This window comes from Lasioglossum baleicum, chromosome 2, assembly GCF_051020765.1.
Source record: "Lasioglossum baleicum chromosome 2, iyLasBale1, whole genome shotgun sequence".
Taxonomy (NCBI): Eukaryota; Metazoa; Arthropoda; class Insecta; order Hymenoptera; family Halictidae; genus Lasioglossum; species Lasioglossum baleicum.
In genome coordinates, this window is record NC_134930.1 from 8,551,858 (window position 1) to 8,573,689 (window position 21,832).

The 21,832-nt window shown below is 34.6% G+C and overlaps 1 protein-coding gene across 3 annotated transcripts; it reads right to left on the minus strand.

The window, feature by feature from the left end:
• Positions 1 to 11,090: 11,090 nt before the first annotated feature.
• Positions 11,091 to 16,298, minus strand: Tert (telomerase reverse transcriptase). 3 transcript variants are annotated; one of them, XM_076442444.1, is made up of 10 exons: positions 16,075 to 16,295; positions 15,799 to 15,977; positions 15,138 to 15,691; positions 14,733 to 15,058; positions 14,465 to 14,658; positions 13,384 to 13,601; positions 12,178 to 12,371; positions 11,863 to 12,087; positions 11,544 to 11,794; positions 11,091 to 11,463 (listed from the first exon to the last, which is right to left on the minus strand). In XM_076442444.1, the coding sequence occupies exons 1-10, from the start codon at positions 16,269 to 16,271 to the stop codon at positions 11,249 to 11,251; spliced, it is 2,553 nt and encodes an 850-aa protein (XP_076298559.1). In that variant the 5' UTR covers positions 16,272 to 16,295; the 3' UTR covers positions 11,091 to 11,248. The 3 variants fall into 3 exon arrangements, with proteins under 3 accessions (XP_076298559.1, XP_076298555.1, XP_076298566.1); XM_076442440.1 differs by having other exon boundaries at positions 13,384 to 13,646; XM_076442451.1 differs by lacking the exon at positions 15,799 to 15,977 and having other exon boundaries at positions 13,384 to 13,646; positions 15,138 to 15,401; positions 16,075 to 16,298.
• Positions 16,299 to 21,832: the final 5,534 nt, after the last annotated feature.

A 21,832-nucleotide genomic window follows, 5' to 3' on the forward strand; every position in this document is an offset into this window, starting at 1 on the left:
TGAAAATTTGCAGGAAATCGATTTTGCAAAATCCTGAGGTCGTAGACAAATTTTGAGACCACATTTGAAATCAGCGTGAAAAAAACTACGGTAAATGATATATAGCATGTTAAAAAAAATTGTTTCCCCGCGTGGTACTGGAGAAACCACATTTTCTTGATATTCTACATGTTTAACGAATTTACTCAACGTTAAAAAACGTTCGTACTATAATCTCCCTATTTTCCCATATTTTGCAAAGTTTCAGCTTTAATTTCAAAAGAATTTCATCGCTCTACCTCATTTCTATCGAAAATTCTTTGATTTTTAATCGAGTTTGGCCCTTTTCCACTTACAGAGATGTCAGGCAGCCGCTGTACGTGGCGCGCTAATTTCTGCGAAGCGCTAACTTCAAACACAGCTGCCATAGGTACAAAATTGTCGCAGTGAGTTCATGGGGTACTCAATCGAATCGGCAGAATCTCTACTTCAATCTGACGTTCGGATCATGGTATTACGATCATTTCTCGCCGGGATATAGCGAGTTAAAGGAAAAATGGAAATGGTGCATTTTTAAGCACATTTTCAGAAACACCTGGTATATCGAAATGTTAATGATAATTAAAAAAACAAAAGAATCGCCTTGAAGAGAAAGAAACGCTCTCTCTATTGCTTTTTGCACAAGATTCTACGATAACTTTTCGCTTTCTGGAGTTAGTTAAAGTTAAAAAGCCCATATTTACTTCAATGTTGCATAACTCGAATAAAAAAATCGCACAATGATCAACAACCACACATTTTACACGGGAAAGATAGTGAAAGGGTTTGCTCGTTCCCGCTCCAGCGCCATCTGTGTGTGCCGCGCGTTTGAGATCGTGTCGCTCGCTTTGTTCACTCGTCGTCATACGGCTGTGCCGGTACCATGTGCTCGCACTCGTATTGTAATCACATACTTCAGTTCTATAAGCCAGTTGGCTGCATATATGTATACGTGTAATTGTTTAACCAAATATATATATATATATTATATTATGTGTGAGAACGCATCATCGATTTACCCCCAACAGATAGCCCTTCCAAATAATATTAACGCAATTTATCAAAAAAAATTTGTTTCTCCCCGTGTGATGTTCTAAAGTTGCACAAAATTTTTGTTAACCGTCAATGTTGCCTTCATCTCGCTATAACCTTATTTAAAAAAACCAGCATAGCAACAATTTGAAACAGAGCATTTTAAACTAGAAGTTTCAGTCTTCAAACCATTGTTTAACGATATCGATACGGCAATTTTTGACGCAGTTATGATCACGTAAAGTGGGATCAATTTTTCGGGTTCGCACAAGTGATCCCTTAATTCTTTTGAGGATTGTATATTTTCAAAATCAAGATTTTTTATTGCACCGTATAATAATAGTTCGGAAGAACGAAAGTTTTGAAGGTACCATAGATCGCAACAGCATTTGGTTCATTTTCAATAGGTCTTGAAAAACGACTTTGCAGTTTTATACATAATTTAAGGGATGATTCTACATGAGTAAATAAGCCGAAAATATGCGAATAAATTTTTTCCACTAGAGACTTCGTTTTTTCAAGAAAAGCGACTGCAAAAATCCGTCATGTTCGCATGCCTAGCATTAGCTAGTAGAACCGGCAGGTTATGATCAGACGCGTCAGCCGATTCCTATTCAATCGCATGCGTGTTCGCTGAATTTTCAAAGTCAATTTTCCCCAAAAACATGGCGTCAAATGAAAAGAATTGTTGCATATTTTCGACTTATTTTCTTATATAGCTGTCCCCCGCCCCTTGCCCGTTTCACATTCGTTTTACCTTGATTTTGTAAAAGTTTCAATTATTTTTGAAATCGGCTGCAATTACTGCAGTTTTAAAAAGTTAATACCTTTGATTCAATGATTAGAAAATGGAGTTTCTTATTAAGAATTGTCATGTAAAAATGTCTACAAACAAGCAAGCAGATTGCACAGATCAACCGGGAATTCAACTTTGATAATTTAAAGAAGATATTCGCCTAAATTTTTTTTGATTAGCTGCATTTGAGGGACTTGACTAACAAATATATGTTGTCTGATATATATTTGCAAAATATTTGATTTGTGCTACAATAACCCAGTAATTTTCTCAAATTTCATGAGTTCAATATTTCCCATAAAAGATCATACACTTTCTGTATATTACACTTTCTCCATCCTCATTCTTATCCGAGATATTTAATGAAGGAGTATTTTCACCTTCCTCTATATGAAGTTGAGTTTTTATTCCGTACATTATAATAGTCATTAATGATGCGCTAGGTCTCTGCAAAGTTTCATCAAAACGGGAATTATCAGTTGAGGAATGTCCCTTGTAAGAGATTGGGACGAAGAGCGAGGGTACAGAGAAACTGTCGATGCACCGACTTCCAGCGAAACTTTTCCAATTTTCCTTGGCTTCGTATTTATAACTCGTATCCTCTCTTCATTCATTCTTTACGTGCTCTCTCTCTCTCTCTCTCTCTCTCTCTCTCTCTCTCTCTCTCTCTCTCTCTCTCTCTCTCTCTCTCTCTCTCTCTCTCTCTCTCTCTCTCTCTCTCTCTCTCTCTCTCTCTCTCTCTCTCTCTCTCTCTCTCTCTCTCTCTCTCTCTCTCTCTCTCTCTCTCTCTCTCTCTCCTCTCTCTCTCTCGCTCTCTCTCTCTCTCTCTCTCTCAGCTCTCTCTCTCTCTCTCTCGCTCTCTCTCTCTCTCTCGCTCTCTCTCTCTCTCTCTCTCTCTCTCTCTCTCTCTCTCTCTCTCTCTCTCTCTCTCTCTCTCTCTAACACGTAAACGTTCCGAACAATCCCACTCCAATTTCGTTCGAAACTTCAAATGTTTGAAAACAGGCAAAAATAATAGTTGGCAACTTTTTTATCTAGAACTACTCAAGCTTAAAAGCAAAAAGTGCTCCTGGAAGCTTCCTTTCAACAGATAAAGCACGACTTGTAATTTATGCATAAATTGTGCAATCTACAGATTTTTAGGTGTTACATCTTCATCTAGAAATGTATTAAATATTGTACGGTGTGTAGGGTGAGCACGTTCAGGATATGTATCTTTCAGCGTATAAATCTCTAGCTCTTTACTGAATTTTGCTGTCATTCTCCGTAAAGTACAAGCATATCGGTTTGTTCTTCGAAAAAAATACATCGTTTACAATCACTTCACTCGATGATACATACTAATCTTGCCATTCTTAATATGATGTCCTGCGATATCGTCCAGAAGTGTTTATTTGTTATTGCTAGGTTTAGTAAATACGCTGAAAGATATCCTCACGCCGTACAATTCAATATACAGGGTGTCTCAGCTGAGGGAGGTCACCTAAATATCTGCTTTATTTTTGATGGCTCAAAAGAATATTTATGGCATAATTTAAATGGTATCGAAGGAGAATCAAGATATCGAAGGTATCATAGAAGAACAATTTTTTTTGACCGGTTATTTTTTCATAGTTTTTTCAAGATCATCGTTATTTTTTATCGGGAAAACTCATTTTTTTATTGCATCTTGTTAATGATTTAAGCATATTCGAATGTATTTTTTCAGTCGCTACAAGAGAGATGGAATAAAAAAATAAGTTCTCCCAATAAAAAAATAACGATGACCTTGAAGAAACTATGAAAAATAAGCAGACAAACGAAATCGTTCTTCCATGATATTCCTCCTTCGATACCATTTAAATTATGCCATAAATATCTTTTGTGCCATTAAAAATAAAGGAGATATTTAGGTAGCCTCCTTCAGCTGAGACACCCTATATTTGTACAATAAATTGTTACAGCATGTGATTCGATAAATGCCGAAGTGATAGGAAATACTACTGAATCCGTGATAAGAAGATTGCAGCATTGCATTGATACCAATAACAATTACTTTGAACATCTTCTGTAGAGCAAGTTTATTTCGCCTTTTTTGTCATAAATGACCTTTGCTGACCTTCAAAGACCTTAATGTTGCATCTCGTCGGATTCATCTTGTAGCAGACATGGTGCGTGGGAAAGAGGGAATTTCTGGATGCGGAAATTCCATCTTTTCCAAGTGCACACTCTAGGCGGTTGGGTCGAGGGAGACCGGTCATTAAAGTGACGATTGCCAGAACCCTAGCTCGACCGTTGTTATGCCCTTGGCGTTGACGATTCCTAAGACATTGTTTTGGGTGAGAGAAATTTCTCCATTGCTCTTGAGGATGCCTCCCCCCGTTTTAACAGTTTTTAGGACGTCACCAAACCGCCCCCAAAAAGGTCTTTTACCAGTGGGGCAGGCAGCTGACTGACTTCGACGAGTTCACTTCGTTTAGCGCGCGTGATTATTCGAAGACGTTAGGCTCTCCTAATTACCGTTAGCTGTTAGCGCTTTCTCACTTATTAATAGACTGCGGATCTTTATGCATTTATGAAGAAATTGTTTGGGTGAAATATAAAACAGTAAAAGATTTAAATAATTCAAGCATGTTGTAATATTGCTTTTAACGTAACAAAGTCGTTAAGGGATGAAATCAACTTTTATGTTATTCCTGCTTCCCACAATCAATGCAAAACATTTTTATTTTGCATAAAGATCCGCAGTCTACTTATTAAACAGTTTTAATATTATCACGCGTACTATTCACTATCCTTCCTATTCGATATCCTAAAGTTTCAATAGCCGGTATCAGAAAACAGGTACCAAAACATAGAATTCTATTTAAAAAAACAAAAGTGACCTTCACATCTCTGAAGCAGCTTCACCTAGCAACAAAAGATTAACGACACATTACGTTCCCTGTTGTCCGATGCAACTTTTTTCGAAAACTTTTCTACTACTATCATACTTTCGGAGTTATTAATTTTCACCGTAAGTGACTACATCTACGGACTAAATCATGTGTTTGTGGGTGTCTGTTATAAACTATAAGAGCTTGACGATTATTACATAAACCGTTTCGAAGTAAAGACATTTCTCAACGGCTCACGAATGATTCTGTGATTGGTTCAAATAACGATCCGCGAGATTCAGAACAAGTTAACTTTCAGGATTTCGAGTTCCGCGAGGAAGTCAACAATGTCTTGTTCGGAGCAATCGAAGGACACGGCAGGACATTTTTCATCGAATCAGATGGAATTCGCGGCGAAAGGTAAACGTAAGTGTGTTTACGTGTCGAAACATTCCGGCGGCATGCAGAAACTTCTTGAAAGCTTCTTGCCGCCGTCCAATTCTGGATTAAACTTATGTCGTACATATCCACCGGCCACCTTCCGACGTATTCGGAAACTTAACGCGAGTTTGCAATCCAGTATCCAGACTTTGGCTTTGCGGCACTTTCAGGGCAGGCTCCGGCCAGCTTGACCGAACTTCCGCTGCAGCGAAATACCACTTAAGTTGCGATCCGTTCGAGACATAAACGTCTTGATAAAAGCCTCAGTGTACGCAGCGAGAATGCGTTGTTGTTCCAATTCCTTCAGAGACGTCTTCCTAACTGGGTTCATTTCTTCTTTCTGCTACTTGACAAAGACAGCTTCTTCATCAAATGCTATTTCGGAATGCTAGGAGCTTCTCGTAAACAAACTAATATATTGGAGGCGCATACAGTGACACACATATACAGGGTGAGTCCGAAGAAACAGAACACCTTAAATATCTCCGTTACTTTTCGTTCTACAAAAAAACTTCTTAGGATAAAGTTACACTGTTTGAAAGGCCACATGTAACGGTGTAAGGGAAAAAATTTTCAAGGTCATTTTTTTACAAGATATCAAGGTCATCGATATTTTTTTAAATGGAATGAAGTATTTTCTAATACATCAATCGATGCAGCTGGACATTCGTTATAAAAAAGTACTAACCTATGTATGTCGAAAAGTTAGCAGTTCACGAGATATTTCGATTTAAATAACTCTAAAACACCATTGACGCTGAAATTGAAGAGTTGAAATTAACGAAATGAAATTGAAAAAGTGAAGTTGAAATTGAAAAATTGACGTTGAAATTGAAATATTGACGTTGAAGTTGATATTAACGAAATAAAATTGAAAAATTGAAGTTGAAATTGAAGTTGAAAATGAAGTTGAAGAGTTGATATTAAAATTGAAGTTGAAAATGAAGTTGAAGAGTTGATATTGAAATTGAAAAATTGACATTGAAATTGAAATTGATGTTAGCGGTTACTTACTTGTGTAACGTCTTAGTACGACAGTAATGGTGTTTTAGAGTTATTTAAATCGAAATATCTCGTGAACTACTACCTTTTCGACATACATAGGTTAGTACTTTTTTATAACGAATGTCCAGCTGCACCGATTGATGTATTAAAAAATACCTCATTCCATTTAAAAAAGTATCGATGACCTTGAAATCTTGTAAAAAAATGACCTTGAACATTTTTTCCCCTTACACCGTTACATGTAGCCCTTCAAACAGTGTAACTTTGTCCTAAGAAGTTTTTTTGTAGAACGAAAAGTAACGGAGATATTTAGGTGTTCTGTTTCTTCGGACTCACCCTGCATTATATTTACACACATTGATGTTTATTGCGGATTGCTGTGTAACTTTACACTTTACATTTTTCGTCTTACACCATCGAGCGTATTAACGCTAAAGTAAAATATTTCCATCGTAGTTGATCTTGAACGATCTTGAATGACTACCCTATTAGTTAGAGGTGTGCGAGACCGGGGCGGGTGTACCGGACGTATTCCGTAAAGTATCAGAAATCCTGAAAAAATTCACGGGAAACCCGAATAACCCCGGGAATCCCGAAAAAATCCGGGAATTCCCGAATATTCTCGCACACCTCTACTGTTAGTACATACTGTACATAGAACAGTATATCGTTCTAATTTTAAAAAACGGAGTTGACCTTTATATGTCGTTTACGCGTCCACCTACAAAAAATCTATGAACATGAAATTATGCTACCCTCGAAACCACGCAAGTTGCGTATGACATTTTTTTTATGGCCAACAGCAACCAAATTATTCAGGTGGCCTGTTTTAGGTGCCTCACCTTGTATACTACAATACCTTGTGTGTGTGTGTGTGTGCGTGCGTGCGTGCGCGTGCGTGTGCGTGTGCGCGTGCAAATACAAATATTGTATTGCATGAGTGTAATTCTTTAGTAAACAATCTAGAGTATCGAAAATATTGATTACATAGTACAAATGTTTGAACGTGATAAATAGACTGCGGAAAAAGTTCCGCATAAAGATGCAAAATAAAAATTGTATGCATCAACTGCAACAAACGAGGGCCAAGTAATAATTTCTTGCATTCTTTAATAATGTTCATAAGCTGCAACTAATACATTCATGTGCTTAAATTTTTTAAATCTGTCCACTGTTTTAAATTGCAATTACCCATTTTTGTCAGAAATGCATAAAATCAGCAGTCTAGTGATAAATTATTATTTTATGAGTAAATTATTCTTCGTATACCATACAGACTCTAGAGAGCATTCAATGAAATGGTTCCGAGTGAAACAGCATTATTTTCGGTTCTAGAAATAACGGATTCAGCCTCTTCGCGAGCCCAATTGGGTACAGCCCTCGAAACGATAGAATCTGTCCAATGTTTTCCGACTGCAATACGTGTAATATTGTCCACCGGGAAAAACGAACACGCACAGGCTCAAAACAAGCACCTTTGTCAGGGAAGAGAAACACCAGCGTTCCAAGTGTCCATCCGTGCTCGCGGGAGCGTAGGCACACGTGGAAATCAGAAGACCCCGAAACGAGATAATCGAATCGTGGACGCTCGTCACGTCACAACGAGATTTATAGAAAAACCTTTGTGTCTCAGTAGCCATTGTACGCGATCGCAATTCGACGGGCAATGCGCTTTATTGCGCATTCCGACACTTCTCTCTGTCTGTCGATTCGCGTTGGCTAGTACACCGGGAAGGGGGAGAAACAAAGGGGAAGAAGAATAAAGAAAGGGAAACAAAGAATCCTGGTACAGAAAAGAGATACAAGACCGGTGAGTGTCTATCATTACACTGGGGCTTCCAATCGTTAATTTTACTGCAGATGAAATTTGTCATTTGGATGCTACTTCCATTGCAATTAAGTAGAAGTACCTATTACTGCAGTAATTTTCCAATGAGATTTAAATACGTAAACATAAATATTTTTCCCTGAATAAGTTTGTACGATTCAATAATCAAAATTGTGAATCGTATTATCATATTTTTATAATCTCAGGATTTGAAAAAACTTCTTCATAAAAGGTAAATATCCCAGATAGAACAATGGCGTTCAGGAGACGTTCGTAGGACATTCGGGAGGTCTTTAAGACGTCCCTAAGAAGTCTTAAAGGTCCATAAATGTTAATTAAATTAAAAGAAGGGAGGAGTAAAAATAGATTTCGACGAAAACGAATTTAAAGTTAAATCAATTTATTAGAAGAACGCATGTGGAATTGACATAAAAGTGTAATAAAAATAACAGTTGCAATTAAAATCACTATTAAAATAGTAAAAATTGAAGTTGAAATAGAAGTTGAAATTGAAGTTGAAATTGGAAAATTGAAATTGAAGTTGAAATCGAAGAGTTGAAATTGAAGTTGAAGTTGAAAAATTGAAATTGAAGAATTGAAATTGAAATAGAAGAGTTGGAATTGAAGTTGAAATTGATATCGAAGAGTTGAAGTTGAAATTGAAGTTGAAGAATGAAAGTTGAGATTGAAGCAAAAACACTAACTCGAACAAATAATACCAATGCTAGTACCGCTAGATTATGGGTACATAAAAACACGGTTTATGGTCTTCTAGGTAGACGTCTTCTCAGGACGTAAGATTTTCAGACTTGAAATAGACATAAAATAGACGTCTTTAATACGTTGTGTGCTATCTGGGATAAGACCATTTTTCTTCTATCTGTATCTAATAGATCTAGAGATATATTAGAGTCTAATATCTGGAGATATCTAGGAACATTTCTATGAACATTATAAATACCAACATGAAAGTTGATTTTTTAATTTTTGTCCATTATCAACGCACTGTGCGGCGCGGCACGTTGCCGCAAGAACTCGGGAGCCAGGTTTGTACCGCACCGCCCCGCTTCGAATTCATTCGCGAGGAATATGCAGATCGCGGGAGAAACTCCTGTCTGCGGACTGCTTTTCTTGGGAAACTCCGCGAAATCTGATTTTTTACGAGTTTGGCGTAGTTACGCGGAACGCAACCGTATGGGAAGCTTCCTAGGCGAGTACATGTGTATAGCGAAAAATGACCGAGTCAGTAAATATATTATATAAACGTTGTTTTCACAATAACCGAGGAAACCTTCTCTAGAATTAATTAATAATATTACCCACATCACAAACAAATACACTCCGGGACAAAAAGATAGCACACTTTGAAATTAATGTAATTTCTGTTTACTAAACATTACAAATTTAATTTGTTATGCAAATATTTTTAGTGTGCCTTTCTTAACATAAATGAATGAAATGACACGAAGCTTCATTAACCCATCTATTCCTATTTAAAGAAGTAGTATTATTAATGAAATATAGGGGGACAAAATGATAGTACACTTAAAGAAAAACTTGAAATATAAAAACAATTACTCAATAATAATTAATGCTCAATAATCTGTAAGACCTCTTTTACATCTAATGACTTCAATCATTCGGTTTGGTACAGATTTACAACATTTTTTAATACCTGTTTTGGCTAATATTTTCCAATTCTTCCAAAGTGCACTGTTTAAATCGTTAATATTTTGGAATTGTCTGCCACTATGATATATGGCTCTGACAAGATATCCCCAACAATTTTCAATAATGTTGAGGTCGGAGATCTTGCTGACCAATCCAATACACGAATACACTCCTCAAAAGAATTAAGGGATCACTTGTGCGAACCCGAAAAATTGGACCCAATTTACGTGATCATAACTCCGTCAAAAATTGCTGTACCGATATCGTTAAACAATGGTTCGAAAGCCTGAAACCTCTAGTTACAGATACTCTGTTTCAAATTGTTACTATGTTGGTTTTTTAACAAATTTATAGCGAGATGAAGACAACATTGACGGTTAACAAAAATTTTGACGGTAACGTATTCAGAGATGTCACACAGCCGCTGTACGGGGCGAGCTAATTTCTGCGAAGCACCAACTTCAAACACAGCTGCCATAGGTAAAAAATTGTCGCAGCCAGTTCATGGGGTACTAAATCGAATCGGCAGAATCTCTGCTTCAATCTGAAGTCCGGATCAAGGTATTATGATCATTTTTCGCCGAGATATAGCGAGTTAAAGGAAAAATGGAAATTGTGCATTTTTTAAGCACATTTTCAGAAACACCTGGTATATTGAAATATTAATGAAATTGAAAAACAAAAGGAGTGCCTTGAAGAGAAAGAAACGCTCTTTCTATTGCTTTTTTGCGCAAGATTCTACGATAATTTTTTCGCTTTCTGGAGCCAGTTAAAGTTAAAAAGCCCATATTTACTTCAATGTTGAATAAATCGAATAAAAAAAATCGCACAATAATCGACAACCACAAATTTTACACAGGAAAGATAGCCCTTCCAAATGATATTAACGCGATTTATCAAAAAAATTTGTTGCTCGCCGTGTGATGTTCCAAAGTTGCTCAAAATTTTTGTTAACCGTCAATGTTGTCTTCATCTCGCTATAACTTTCTAAAAAACCAACATAGCAAAAATTTGAAATACAGCATCTGAAACTAAAGGTTTCAGGCTTTCGAACCATTGTTTAACGATATCGATACGGCAATTTTTGACGGAGTAATGATCACGTAAATTGGGTCCAATTTTTCGGGTTCGCACAAGTGATCCCTTAATTCTTTTGAGGAGTGTATATTTTAAAGTTGTTAGTTATTTAAATTATTTTCCGTAAAAGGGAAATTTTCCTACAAACCCAGTAAGCAAAATGCTCGATTTTGGACGGGTGTCTACGCGCGCATATGCCGGCAGAAAGACCGGGAATCTGTCCGGCTAGACCCCGGCAGAAGCTCCTCGGGCCGCTCGGCCCTAAATTCTGCCCGGTCCAGCCCGGCAGAAGATGCTCGGGCAGGCCTGGTTGACTGGAAGGATATTGTAGCAAAAATTGCTATAAATCTGAATAAATACAGTTCAGTCTTTTTTATAAAGTAATGAAAAATAGACGCTTGTAGAGCTTTATTTTTTTATGAGAACAATTAGACTCTAAATTACAAGATCTATAAAGTGTGCTGCAGATTTGTTGCCTGTGTCTGCTGCCAATCTGCTAGCAGACTGTACTGATTTTTTGCCATGTTAGATTTGGCTATCTGGGGTGATAGAATAAGATACTGGTAGAATATTTGTCTTTCTGTTTCTCTTACTATACCTATTCTTCCTATTCAAATAGTTCATAAAATATTTCGACAAATCCGGATCCCTCCTAAAAATATATTGATGTGATCTCCATAAAATATGAAGAATTCTCTTATACCAGGTACACACACTTTCCTTGCTTATTCTTCTTTCCACTAAAATAAATTCATAAAGCAGCGATTACTTATGCATAAATATAAAATAATAAATAAATTATCAATGCAAAAGATCTCACATGATAAAAAAATTTTCATAACTTGTCTTGCAACCTTCTTGTTAGTAATTTTAATAATTGCCATTATATTCTGAACATTATCCTCAATGTTATAAAACAATTCTTTTATCAAAACATACGCACGTCCGGCTTGCATTAAACAAGTTTTTCGTAATGTTCTCATTATCGTTTCTTCAGAATTAATTGTACGATCTAAGACAACTTTTGATAATAGTAAACCATTAACATTATAAAGTCGCTTTCTAAAGAACCTAAAAGAACTAATAGATTAAAGTTCTCATAAGATAATACGATAAATATTTTTTAAAAGATTACCCACTCTAAAGGTGTTATCTTATTCTTTACGGGGAACGATATTAAGTAACGCATATGCGTATTTAAATCTTTGGGTTCTACTTCTAAAGTATCACAATTAATTTTGTAACCAATATATTTAATATTGTTTGTGAATGTACTTGAAGTATTAATAATATTACTTTGTGTTTTAAATTCTTTAAAGTAACAGTTGAATTGTGGAATACCCTTTTTTATTAATTCGAGGAACCTATAAAGTATATAGATTACAGATCAATATAATTTACAGTTTTTTAAAAACATTTTCTAGATATAAATATTGAAATATGTTATATCTTACTTTTTCGCTAAAATTTCATTGTCTGTAGCATATAAAATATCATCCGTATATCTGAAAATTTCACCACGATGTAGAAACGAAGATATTTGTTTTTGTAATGCATAACTGTAATATATATCTGACAAAATAGGTGATAACATCAATCCTTGAGCTATTCCTTTGCCTATAATGTACGTTTTTCCACGTATGTGTACCTATTAATAAACATATTAATATTTGTTATACAGTGTTAGTACTTGATAAACGTTTAAGTATACAGAGTGGTCATTTTATCTGAAGACATTCAAATATCTCGAGACCTATGCATCGGATCAAAACAAGTGGGTAATGAAAGTTGTTCGTCGCGAAGGGGGACATCCAATGATACCAACCTCGATCCCCCCCCTGGAGGTGGGGGTGGGGGAAGATAAAAAACTTAAATGGAAACCCCCATTTTTCATTGCAGAGACTTGGATTCTCCATAAAAAAATACACAAATTTGACCTAGGAGTTTTTGCATTTTCGTTGCAAAATCTTTGCAAAATCGTTGAAAATTAGGAATATCTCGAGAAATACACATCAGATCAGAAAAATAAAAGTAGACGTATTTGATATTTTTAAGAATGCTATTCAATAGCAACATAATTGACCCCCCCCCCCCCACTCCCACTTCCTGAGGGTGGGAGAGAGAATTATTTCAAAATCTTCAATGGGAAATCCTTTTTTATAGCAAATCTTGGTTCTCCATTGATTTGATATTATTGGTGTAATTTCTTTCACAGATGTCGCTGCTATCGAAAGCAGTTGGAAAAATTCATTGGTTTGTTTATGAATAAATCAAAATCTACTTTTAAAACTACTTTCCTCGAGATATCCCCAATTTTCAACGACTTTTTACCCATTTTGATTTTTGTCCATTACAGCGTCATGTGTGAACCAAAATGCAAAAACTCCTAGGTCAAATTCGTGTATCTTTTTCTGGAGAATCCAAATCTGCAATGAAAAATGGGGGTTCCCATTTAAGTTTTTTATCTTCCCCCACCCCCACCTCCAGGGGGGGGATCGAGGTTGGTATCATTGGATGTCCCCCTTCGCGACGAACAACTTTCATTACCCACTTGTTTTGATCCGATAGTTCTCGAGATATTTCAATGTCTTCAGATAAAATGAACACCATGTATGTACTAATAAATGATTTCTTTAGATTGTGCAATATCTTCAATTTACCCTTTGATAGAAAATATATTTCCGAATCTTTTCTAACAACCAGCTCTTCATTACGCTTATGGAGTTGCCATGCTTTGTGCGGGCATACAAACTACCAGGTGACAAGGGTAATTGTAAATTTGTGTCGTCAAAATATTGTTTGTAACAGAAAGTATGACCATACTTCACTGTGATATATTTATTACATTTAACTGCATATTTACTAAGTACTAAAACTTCTGGAAGTTTTTTGCACAGTAACATTATAATATCATATAAGTGCCCTGAACGAAAAATACATTGTTAGCATACAGTGACTCCCACTACATAATATTCGGACACTCTTAAAAAGACTATAATTTTTTTAATATTGGAATATACGATTTGAAATTTTTTGAGAACTTAGAATTGGTTTGCTACACAACGTGGCAAAAATTTTTGAAAAATACTGCGAATTGTCGGAATTGCAGAGAAAATACTGAAAGTTGTATTTCCAAATTTTTTTATGTGGGCTTATATGGAAAATTTAGAAAACACGATTCGTAGATCTGTATCAATTAAACATATTCTGAAAATTTCTTCAAAATCGAGTTACTCAAAAACGAGTTACAAACGTTTAAAGATGGTAAAAATTGCAGTTTTCACAATTTTGGCCTCCAACTGCAGTAATTCCAAGTATTCTTACATCTTTCAATGCCTGTCGTTTTTTCACGCATCAACCGATTTCTATGAAACTTTCACAGTGCATATCATTGACACAGATCTAGAAAACGTATTTTTTAAAATTTCAATATAGGCCCGCATAAAAAAGTTGTAAAATGCAACTTTCAGTATTTTCTCTACAACTTCCGACCAAATGCAATTTTTGAACTAATTGCTCTAGGTTCCCAAAAAAGTTCAAATCGCATAGTCCAATATTAACGAAGTTATCGTTTTTTTGAGAGCGTACGAATATTAATGGGAGTCACTGTACATTTATAAGCGTAACATGATTTAATGAGTTTTCTCGTTACTAGGCCTGGTAACTGCAAACTAATTCAGTTCATAGAAATTAAAATTTTCGTATTGTACTTGAAATATTTGATTCCAAAAATTATCATACCCTGTACTATAGAACCAAATGCATCCTTTACATCACAAGATACAAGACAGAATTTTTCATTTCCTAAATTATATTTGTGTTGAACAACCGACTTCCATGTTTTTTGAAAATTAGTCAATCCATACTCTGTGATTTGTAACTGTCTTAAAAACTTGAGAATTAGCTGTAAATGTTGCTTTTCCTGCGCAGGATATCTAATACAGAAGTTACGACATGAGATTTGAATGAATTTTGTATTTTTAGTAAACTATGCAAATATCTTACTCACTTTGATAGAAATATGGGACGTACGCTAGAATTTTTGGCACGTAATTTATAAATACCTATTGGTGGTTTCCACTCGTTACACTTAATTTCAGGTTGTAAGCAATTCGAAAGTATTTTTTTCTTAATAAAGTTTTTCTGAACAAGACACCAATTTGGACGTGCAATATATATTCTTTTATTATTCGTTGCGGAAAGTGTTGTTACATGAAACTGACTACGCAATATTTTTAAGAGATATCCATTAAAGAACCATTTGATAAATTTTGCTAAAATGAGCCATCGTGTCTTTATGATCTGTATATCGTTTAACCATGTAATGCAAGAAATCTAGAATACATAAGTTACAATGTATAGTTACAGTATGTTAATATAGACTATAACTTTAGTAAATAAGTACGTTACATACATCTAGCTTCTCGAAGAGAAACATCAAATCAAAAGATTTGCGACGCGGTGTAACTAAAAGCTGGCACATAGCTTTTTTCACCATTTTAAGATTCCTTAACTTTCCAAATATGGCTAGGGGAACTACTTTAGCAAATATAAGATCAAAGAATGATTTCACTTGTTTTAATGGAACTTCGTATTTGCAGCCCAAGTTTCGAGTAGACGCTTGGTCTTGAATTATCTTTCTCAAAACTCTATCATAATGAAAATTTTTGTGCCCTTTCTGAAATTGATTTAAAAGAGTTGAAATAAGTGGAACAGAAGTTTCATAATCGACAATGTCAATTCCTTTCATGGTTTTCTTTAAAATGAACTCATATATTTCATTTCCTGTGTTCGCTGTGTTTAAAATATAATTTGATGGAACTGTATAAATTGTGCAAGTAGGTAAGACGCAGAATGTGTCGTATAAATAAATGTCTAATTTTAAATCAGTAAGAAATAAATTATGACGAATATTTTGATACGTCGGTTGTTCCCCTTTTCTGGTAATTTTGCGTCGTTTATGTAATCCTAGAAAAATAATCTTTTAGATTTCCAAATTTAAAGAACGTAATGACATGAACGTTTTTAAAAAAATAAATATATATAACTGATAGAAAAAAATAAAATTCAAATACTTGTTGCGCATTGATTCTCCGAAGATAGTCTAGGCTTATGTATTTGATTCAGTTTGTTATCTATTTGAAGGTTAGATCCCTCAAGAATGTCTATACACTGCGACAGAGCACTAATACTAGGTACCATAAAAGTATCATATTTATCTTTTTTTAGTATTATCTTATAACGTTCACAGTACCTTTAATTAAAGAAAAGAAAATAATTTATAATATTATAGAATATATATATGTGTAACAGAGAGAGAGTGACAACTGCAACAAAACGAAAATACATACTGTTGAAAATCTGTACCGAAGATTTCTTTTATACTTTGCAGGGTAGAATTATCCATCACTAATGTTCCCAATGGAAATGCAGGATCTTTATCAATAACATCCAATATGTAAATGGGGAGTGTCCCAATACAGATTCCGATTTCCGATATGGTGTGATATGGTGCAACGGTGCAACTGGTGTAACTCCTCTCGCACATGCGCAGCGATTTCAGCCTTCAGCCCAGGCCCAGTGTTCCGATCAGTTCCGATATGGTGCATCTTTTCTCGCGCATACGTGGCGATTTCAGCCTCACAAGTAAAGTTAGATTCTTGATAAAAGTGGGGTACTTTGAGCACCCCGCAGAATTTTAAAAAGTTGGTATGATTTGATTCTGAAAAATGAATGTATAACAAGTGTATTTGTGTATATTTTGTAACTCGTAGGGCACGTCCTGGCTGTCCTGGAGTCATTTTGTCCGGAACAGATTGTTTCGGTACATTCCCGCCAATTGTAACTGCCTCAGGGCTCTGCTACCTCAGCTACCATTAGTGGAAAATTTAAATACTCGCGAAACGGATAATGACGTTATTCGTACATTTAAAGAAACGGTACTTTCCGAAATAACACAACGAATTCAGCTGAATTTTAATGAAGATTTTTGATTTTTTATATCAAATAGAAAATTAATCAATTCAATTTTATTACGTAAAATTGTGTTAATCATTTTTTGTTACGTGTAACCCAAAAATTTGTTCTCGCAACATTGTTGAATCGAGTATTGAATAAAAGTATACTGCACTATATTAGGCAAACTTTACACATAGCACAATTTACATACATTGTATGTAGTTCAAATGATTGAAAGAACTTAAGAAATTTGTTTTATTTTCTATTCAGGTTATCCTGTACCCAAAGATAAAAGTTTCCGCTTTGGAATGACCCCATACAATGTCTAATAAGTATGATTTTTTATCAGCTAGATTCAACGTTTGGTTCACTGTGCGACGTAACAAATTTTTCTATAGTCTATAGTAATTAGAGAAACGTGCCTTCCGCACGGTTTTTGAAATTTATTATCGTGCAAGTTTTTGCTGCAATGATCGCGATGATGACGGCCGAACGTGACCAGGAATACCTGATACAAAAGACGAAACCAGAGAGGAGAGAGAGAGAGAGAGAGAGAGAGAGAGAGAGAGAGAGAAAGGAGAGTGCTCGGTGCTTCAAAATTATGCATTAGCGAAATTAAAAAATTTACATCCGGCCTTATTTGCGCGCAGTATTATACGACGAGAAATATAGCCTGACAGGCAATATTGAGAAAATTGTTAAACGAACCGATTGCAACGAAATTAATGCATTCAATTGTATAGAGTTAGGAAATTGCAGGCGAATTTTTAATTATATTGAAAGGTAGTACGGCCACTAGCTGAAGTGGGTGAAATAATGGGCGGAAAGATGAGATTTTGTAAACGAAATGCGAGGCAAGGTTCACCAGAGAGGAGAAAAGTTCAAAAAGGAAAAGATTGAATATTCTTTTGAAGAATTCTATGAATATGCAATCGCAAACAGAAAAATCACTTAGTCTACCGTATTTATGGACTGTCCTGCATTCGATTAATTCGATACTGATCTCTTTTCGAAAACGAAGGAGGGGAGAAGATTGCATGCAACTGGAAGATCCAAGTACTACATGAATTTTAATCGTACCATGAAAAAAATCTAACTTTCATGAAATTGTGATGGGCGAGACAAAGTTGATTCGCCAGTCGATATCACTTCTCCCGGTATCGTCTCGTTGTTACACTGAACAAACTCACTTTACTCTTTAAGAAATACAAAGTTGTAATTACATTCCGCCTGTTTCTTCAACAAGAAAATTAATTTCCTTCTCGGACGTTACGGACGAATTTTTCTTTTCAACGTGTACTTGGACTGTTTCTTGTGTTCTCATACGAGACAATTAAGAATGAGTTACTATTATTATTATCATTGCACAATTTTGGGTGAATCCTGACAAAATGGGACTCATCTCCAATTGACAATATTTGTCAAGATCAATATTCCGAACAACTTTTCCCTAAACATGTACCCGTCGCTCGATCTTATTTTCCGAGATATTAGACACTAAACTTTAGTTAAACTTATTAGGTACACTTTATTCTGGGACAAGCTATCACCGATGGTAATTAAAATTATACAGGATTGTTGGGTGGGTGGGATCAAAGTTCAAACTGAAAAACGCGGACAAAACCAATTTTTTTGACTGAAAGAAAAATGTTATTACTAGACTGCGGATCTTTATGCAAAATAAAAACTTTCTACCTGAATTGCAACACAAGCTGGGATGAAATAAATATTTAACCCTTTGCACTCGAAGCAATTTGAATTCCAATATCAAGATATTTGTTTCAACCCAGCTAATTTTTGTTCTATGTAATCTTTTTTACATTGTGCACATCAAATTGAACCTGTTTTCGTATATAACAGTTGAGCTTTTTATAATTTATAATGTTAAAACTGTTTTGAATAATGGTATGACAATTTTTCGTGGCGCCTCAGAGTCGCCATTCGAGTGCAAAGGGTTAATTTCTGAAAATGATATGAAGTATGTTTAAATTCTTCAAATATTTTTACTGTCATAAATTAGACCTACCCATTTTTATCATAAACGCATAAAATACGCAGTCTAGTTATTACTAATTTATTGGAAGCTAAATAGAGCATCATTCTGTTGTGTATTTTTTTTTCTTTGCAAAATTCCATTTCTGTATTGAACAATTAAATACTGAAGTTCAAGAAAAATTCATAAATCTAATTCCTACAGAGTTTCTTAGAAAATCGTTTCATTTACTAAGTTATAACTTAATACACGCATGCTTGAGGATTTTGCACGTACTAAACTGAAGGCGTGTTTCAAGATGAAAATAATAGCATGGATTTTGTTTATTTTTCTTCTACGCAGCACCTACAAAAGTTGACGAAACAAGATCATGATTTTTTCTTACTCAAATGGAGTTATAAACCGGTCGATAAACAATTGATAAAAAGACTTGTTAGATATCAAATTTACACTTCCCTCAAAAATTAAATTTAAAAAGTATATGTTCAAAGACATTTTAAATTAATAATAGTCAATTCAATACGAAGCATAAAATTCCTCTCATTCTGCTCGGCAAAAATGGAAATGCTCGCATTTCTGCTCACAAGCGTGTCCCAGTTTTTGCTCAAATATCCGAGCGTGATTTATATTCCGATTGAAATGCTTATAATTATAATATATATGTCGAATAACACACAAATACACACTTTTATTTAGAAGAACAGAATAAAAACTAAACCGAAAACAAATTTTAATTTGTAAATACAAAACTTAAACCTAAGAAAGAATGACTAACTTTACTTATTTTAACATATTTTTCTATTTCTGCTAAAAATTCAATCCTAACTACTATTCATCCTTCTATAAAAAATAAATTAAATAAAAGGTTTTAAAAATCTAGTCGCCATAATTTAGTCATTTAGCGGCAGAGTTGGGCATTATTCGATTAAAATTTTAATCATGATTGATTGATTAATGTATACGATTCATGATTTTTACGTGTATTGCATATAATTTTACGATAAAATTATATTTTGTTAAACTTAGTTGACTAAAAAATCATGTATTTTCAATTAGTTAATACAATAAGCCGTATAAGCATTCATCAAATTCTCCTCACTATGCATTAATTACACTGTCCAACAAATTTCAACTTTTTTTGTGATTTCAATATACTGTTGGGTCCTTCTTATAGAGTTTTTTGCGCTGATTCCGAATCTGGTTTTAATTTTTTTCCTATACGTCCAGTTTTTGAAAAAATGGAGTTTTAAAAAGAGACATATTTTTCAACTTTAAACAAATATTGCGATGTTATTATAAAAGATATTGAATTGTTGTTTACAGCAAAAGATTCTGTAGACTTTCCCGAATACAGTGATATCCAATATTAATACATTATGATTGTTTAAACATGTTTAAACAATGATTAAAGACGGAGATGCACCACTTTTGCACCAATTTTTGCGGATATTTTCGAATTTATCTCAAAAAATAAGGGTTTAGCGAAAAATTGAACTATACCACGCGAAAGAGCAGACTTTTATCTTGAGAAACCCCCCTGTGAAGTTTGCATGGTCGACGTTTTTACCGAACCAGAAAGCAAAATATCTTCGCCCGACATGCGTTGACGCCAGTGGTGCTCTTCCACTAGCGCGGTCGTTCGTCGGGATACGGCGCGGCGCGCTGCGGTGAAACGGCGCGTGGCTATAAGCGCGCAATTATGTCAGCTTACTTAAATGTAATATTTTATTAAATGTTATATTATTGTTATTTATTATATATTAGTATATTTATTCTGTATAAATTATTGTATGTATTTTTTAATGTTAGTCTCTCGTTTATAGTATATTTAATACAAAAAATACCTTTTGTAACAAAAAAATAATTTATTCACACACTACACTATTACACTATTTACAATGCTAATATATATGTGTACACTATTCAGATATAATACACTATATCGATTTAATATGGAGCAAACTATTTTAATTATGTATTTAAGTCAATAAAAATAGTCCCGTTTATATTGTGTTTGAACTTATTTTACTCGGAAGAATCTCGAGTGTTCATTGGCACTATAATTACAATACATAGATAAGACGACAATTACTGAAAATAAAATTTTTCAGTCACCGCATTGCAGACTTTCCTTACATTGTATGTATTCCGTTGTCCGTAGACCGTCATTTATTTCAAAATATCGTGTTGGTTCTTAAGAAAACTGATGCCAGAGTTCAGTTTCGGCTTTGTGTTTGTTGAAATCAGTCGTGTCAAGCATTTCAAATCTGCATTGCTACGTATAAAACTTCATAAAAAACATTTATAGTTATTTATAGTATTTTAGTTGTTGTGTATATAATATATGTATTTTAGTAGTGTATTATATCTGAATAGTGTACACATATATATTAGCATTGTAAATAGTGTAATAGTGTAGTGTGTGAATAAATTATTATTTTGTTACAAAAGGTATTTTTTGTATTAAATATACTATAAACGAGAGACTAACATTAAAAAATACATACAATAATTTATACAGAATAAATATACTAATATATAATAAATAACAATAATATAACATTTAATATAATATTACATTTAAGTAAGCTGACATAATTGCGCGCTTATAGCCACGCGCCGTTTCACCGCAGCGCGCCGCGCCGTATCCCGACGAACGACCGCGCTAGTGGAAGAGCACCACTGGCGTCAACGCATGTCGGGCGAAGATATTTTGCTTTCTGGTTCGGTAAAAACGTCGACCATGCAAACTTCACAGGGGGGTTTCTCAAGATAAAAGTCTGCTCTTTCGCGTGGTATAGTTCAATTTTTCGCTGGACCCTTATTTTTTGAGATAAATTCGAAAATATCCGCAAAAATTGGTGCAAAAGTGGTGCATCTCCGTCTTTAATCATTGTTTAAACATGTTTAAATAATCATAATGTATTAATATTGGATATCACTGTATTCGGGAAAGTCTACAGAATCTTTTGCTGTAAACAACAATTCAATATCTTTTATAATAACATCGCAATATTTGTTTAAAGTTGAAAAATATGTCTTTTTTTAAAACTCCATTTTCTCAAAAACTGGACGTATAGGAAAAAAATTAAAACCAGATTCGGAATCAGCGCAAAAAACTCTATAAGAAGGACCCAACAGTATATTGAAATCAAATT

Excerpts from the sequence above, each read along its gene's own strand:
- Tert (XM_076442440.1), bottom strand. The coding sequence starts at position 16,271 with ATGTGCGAGAGGAGTTACACCAGTTGCACCGTTGCACCATATCACACC. Across the intron at positions 12,372-13,383 it reads AATATATTTTCTATCAAAGG|GTACACATACGTGGAAAAAC; the intron begins GTAAATTGAAGA and ends GTTTATTAATAG. Across the intron at positions 12,088-12,177 it reads AATGAAATTTTAGCGAAAAA|GTTCCTCGAATTAATAAAAA; the intron begins GTAAGATATAAC and ends TATACTTTATAG.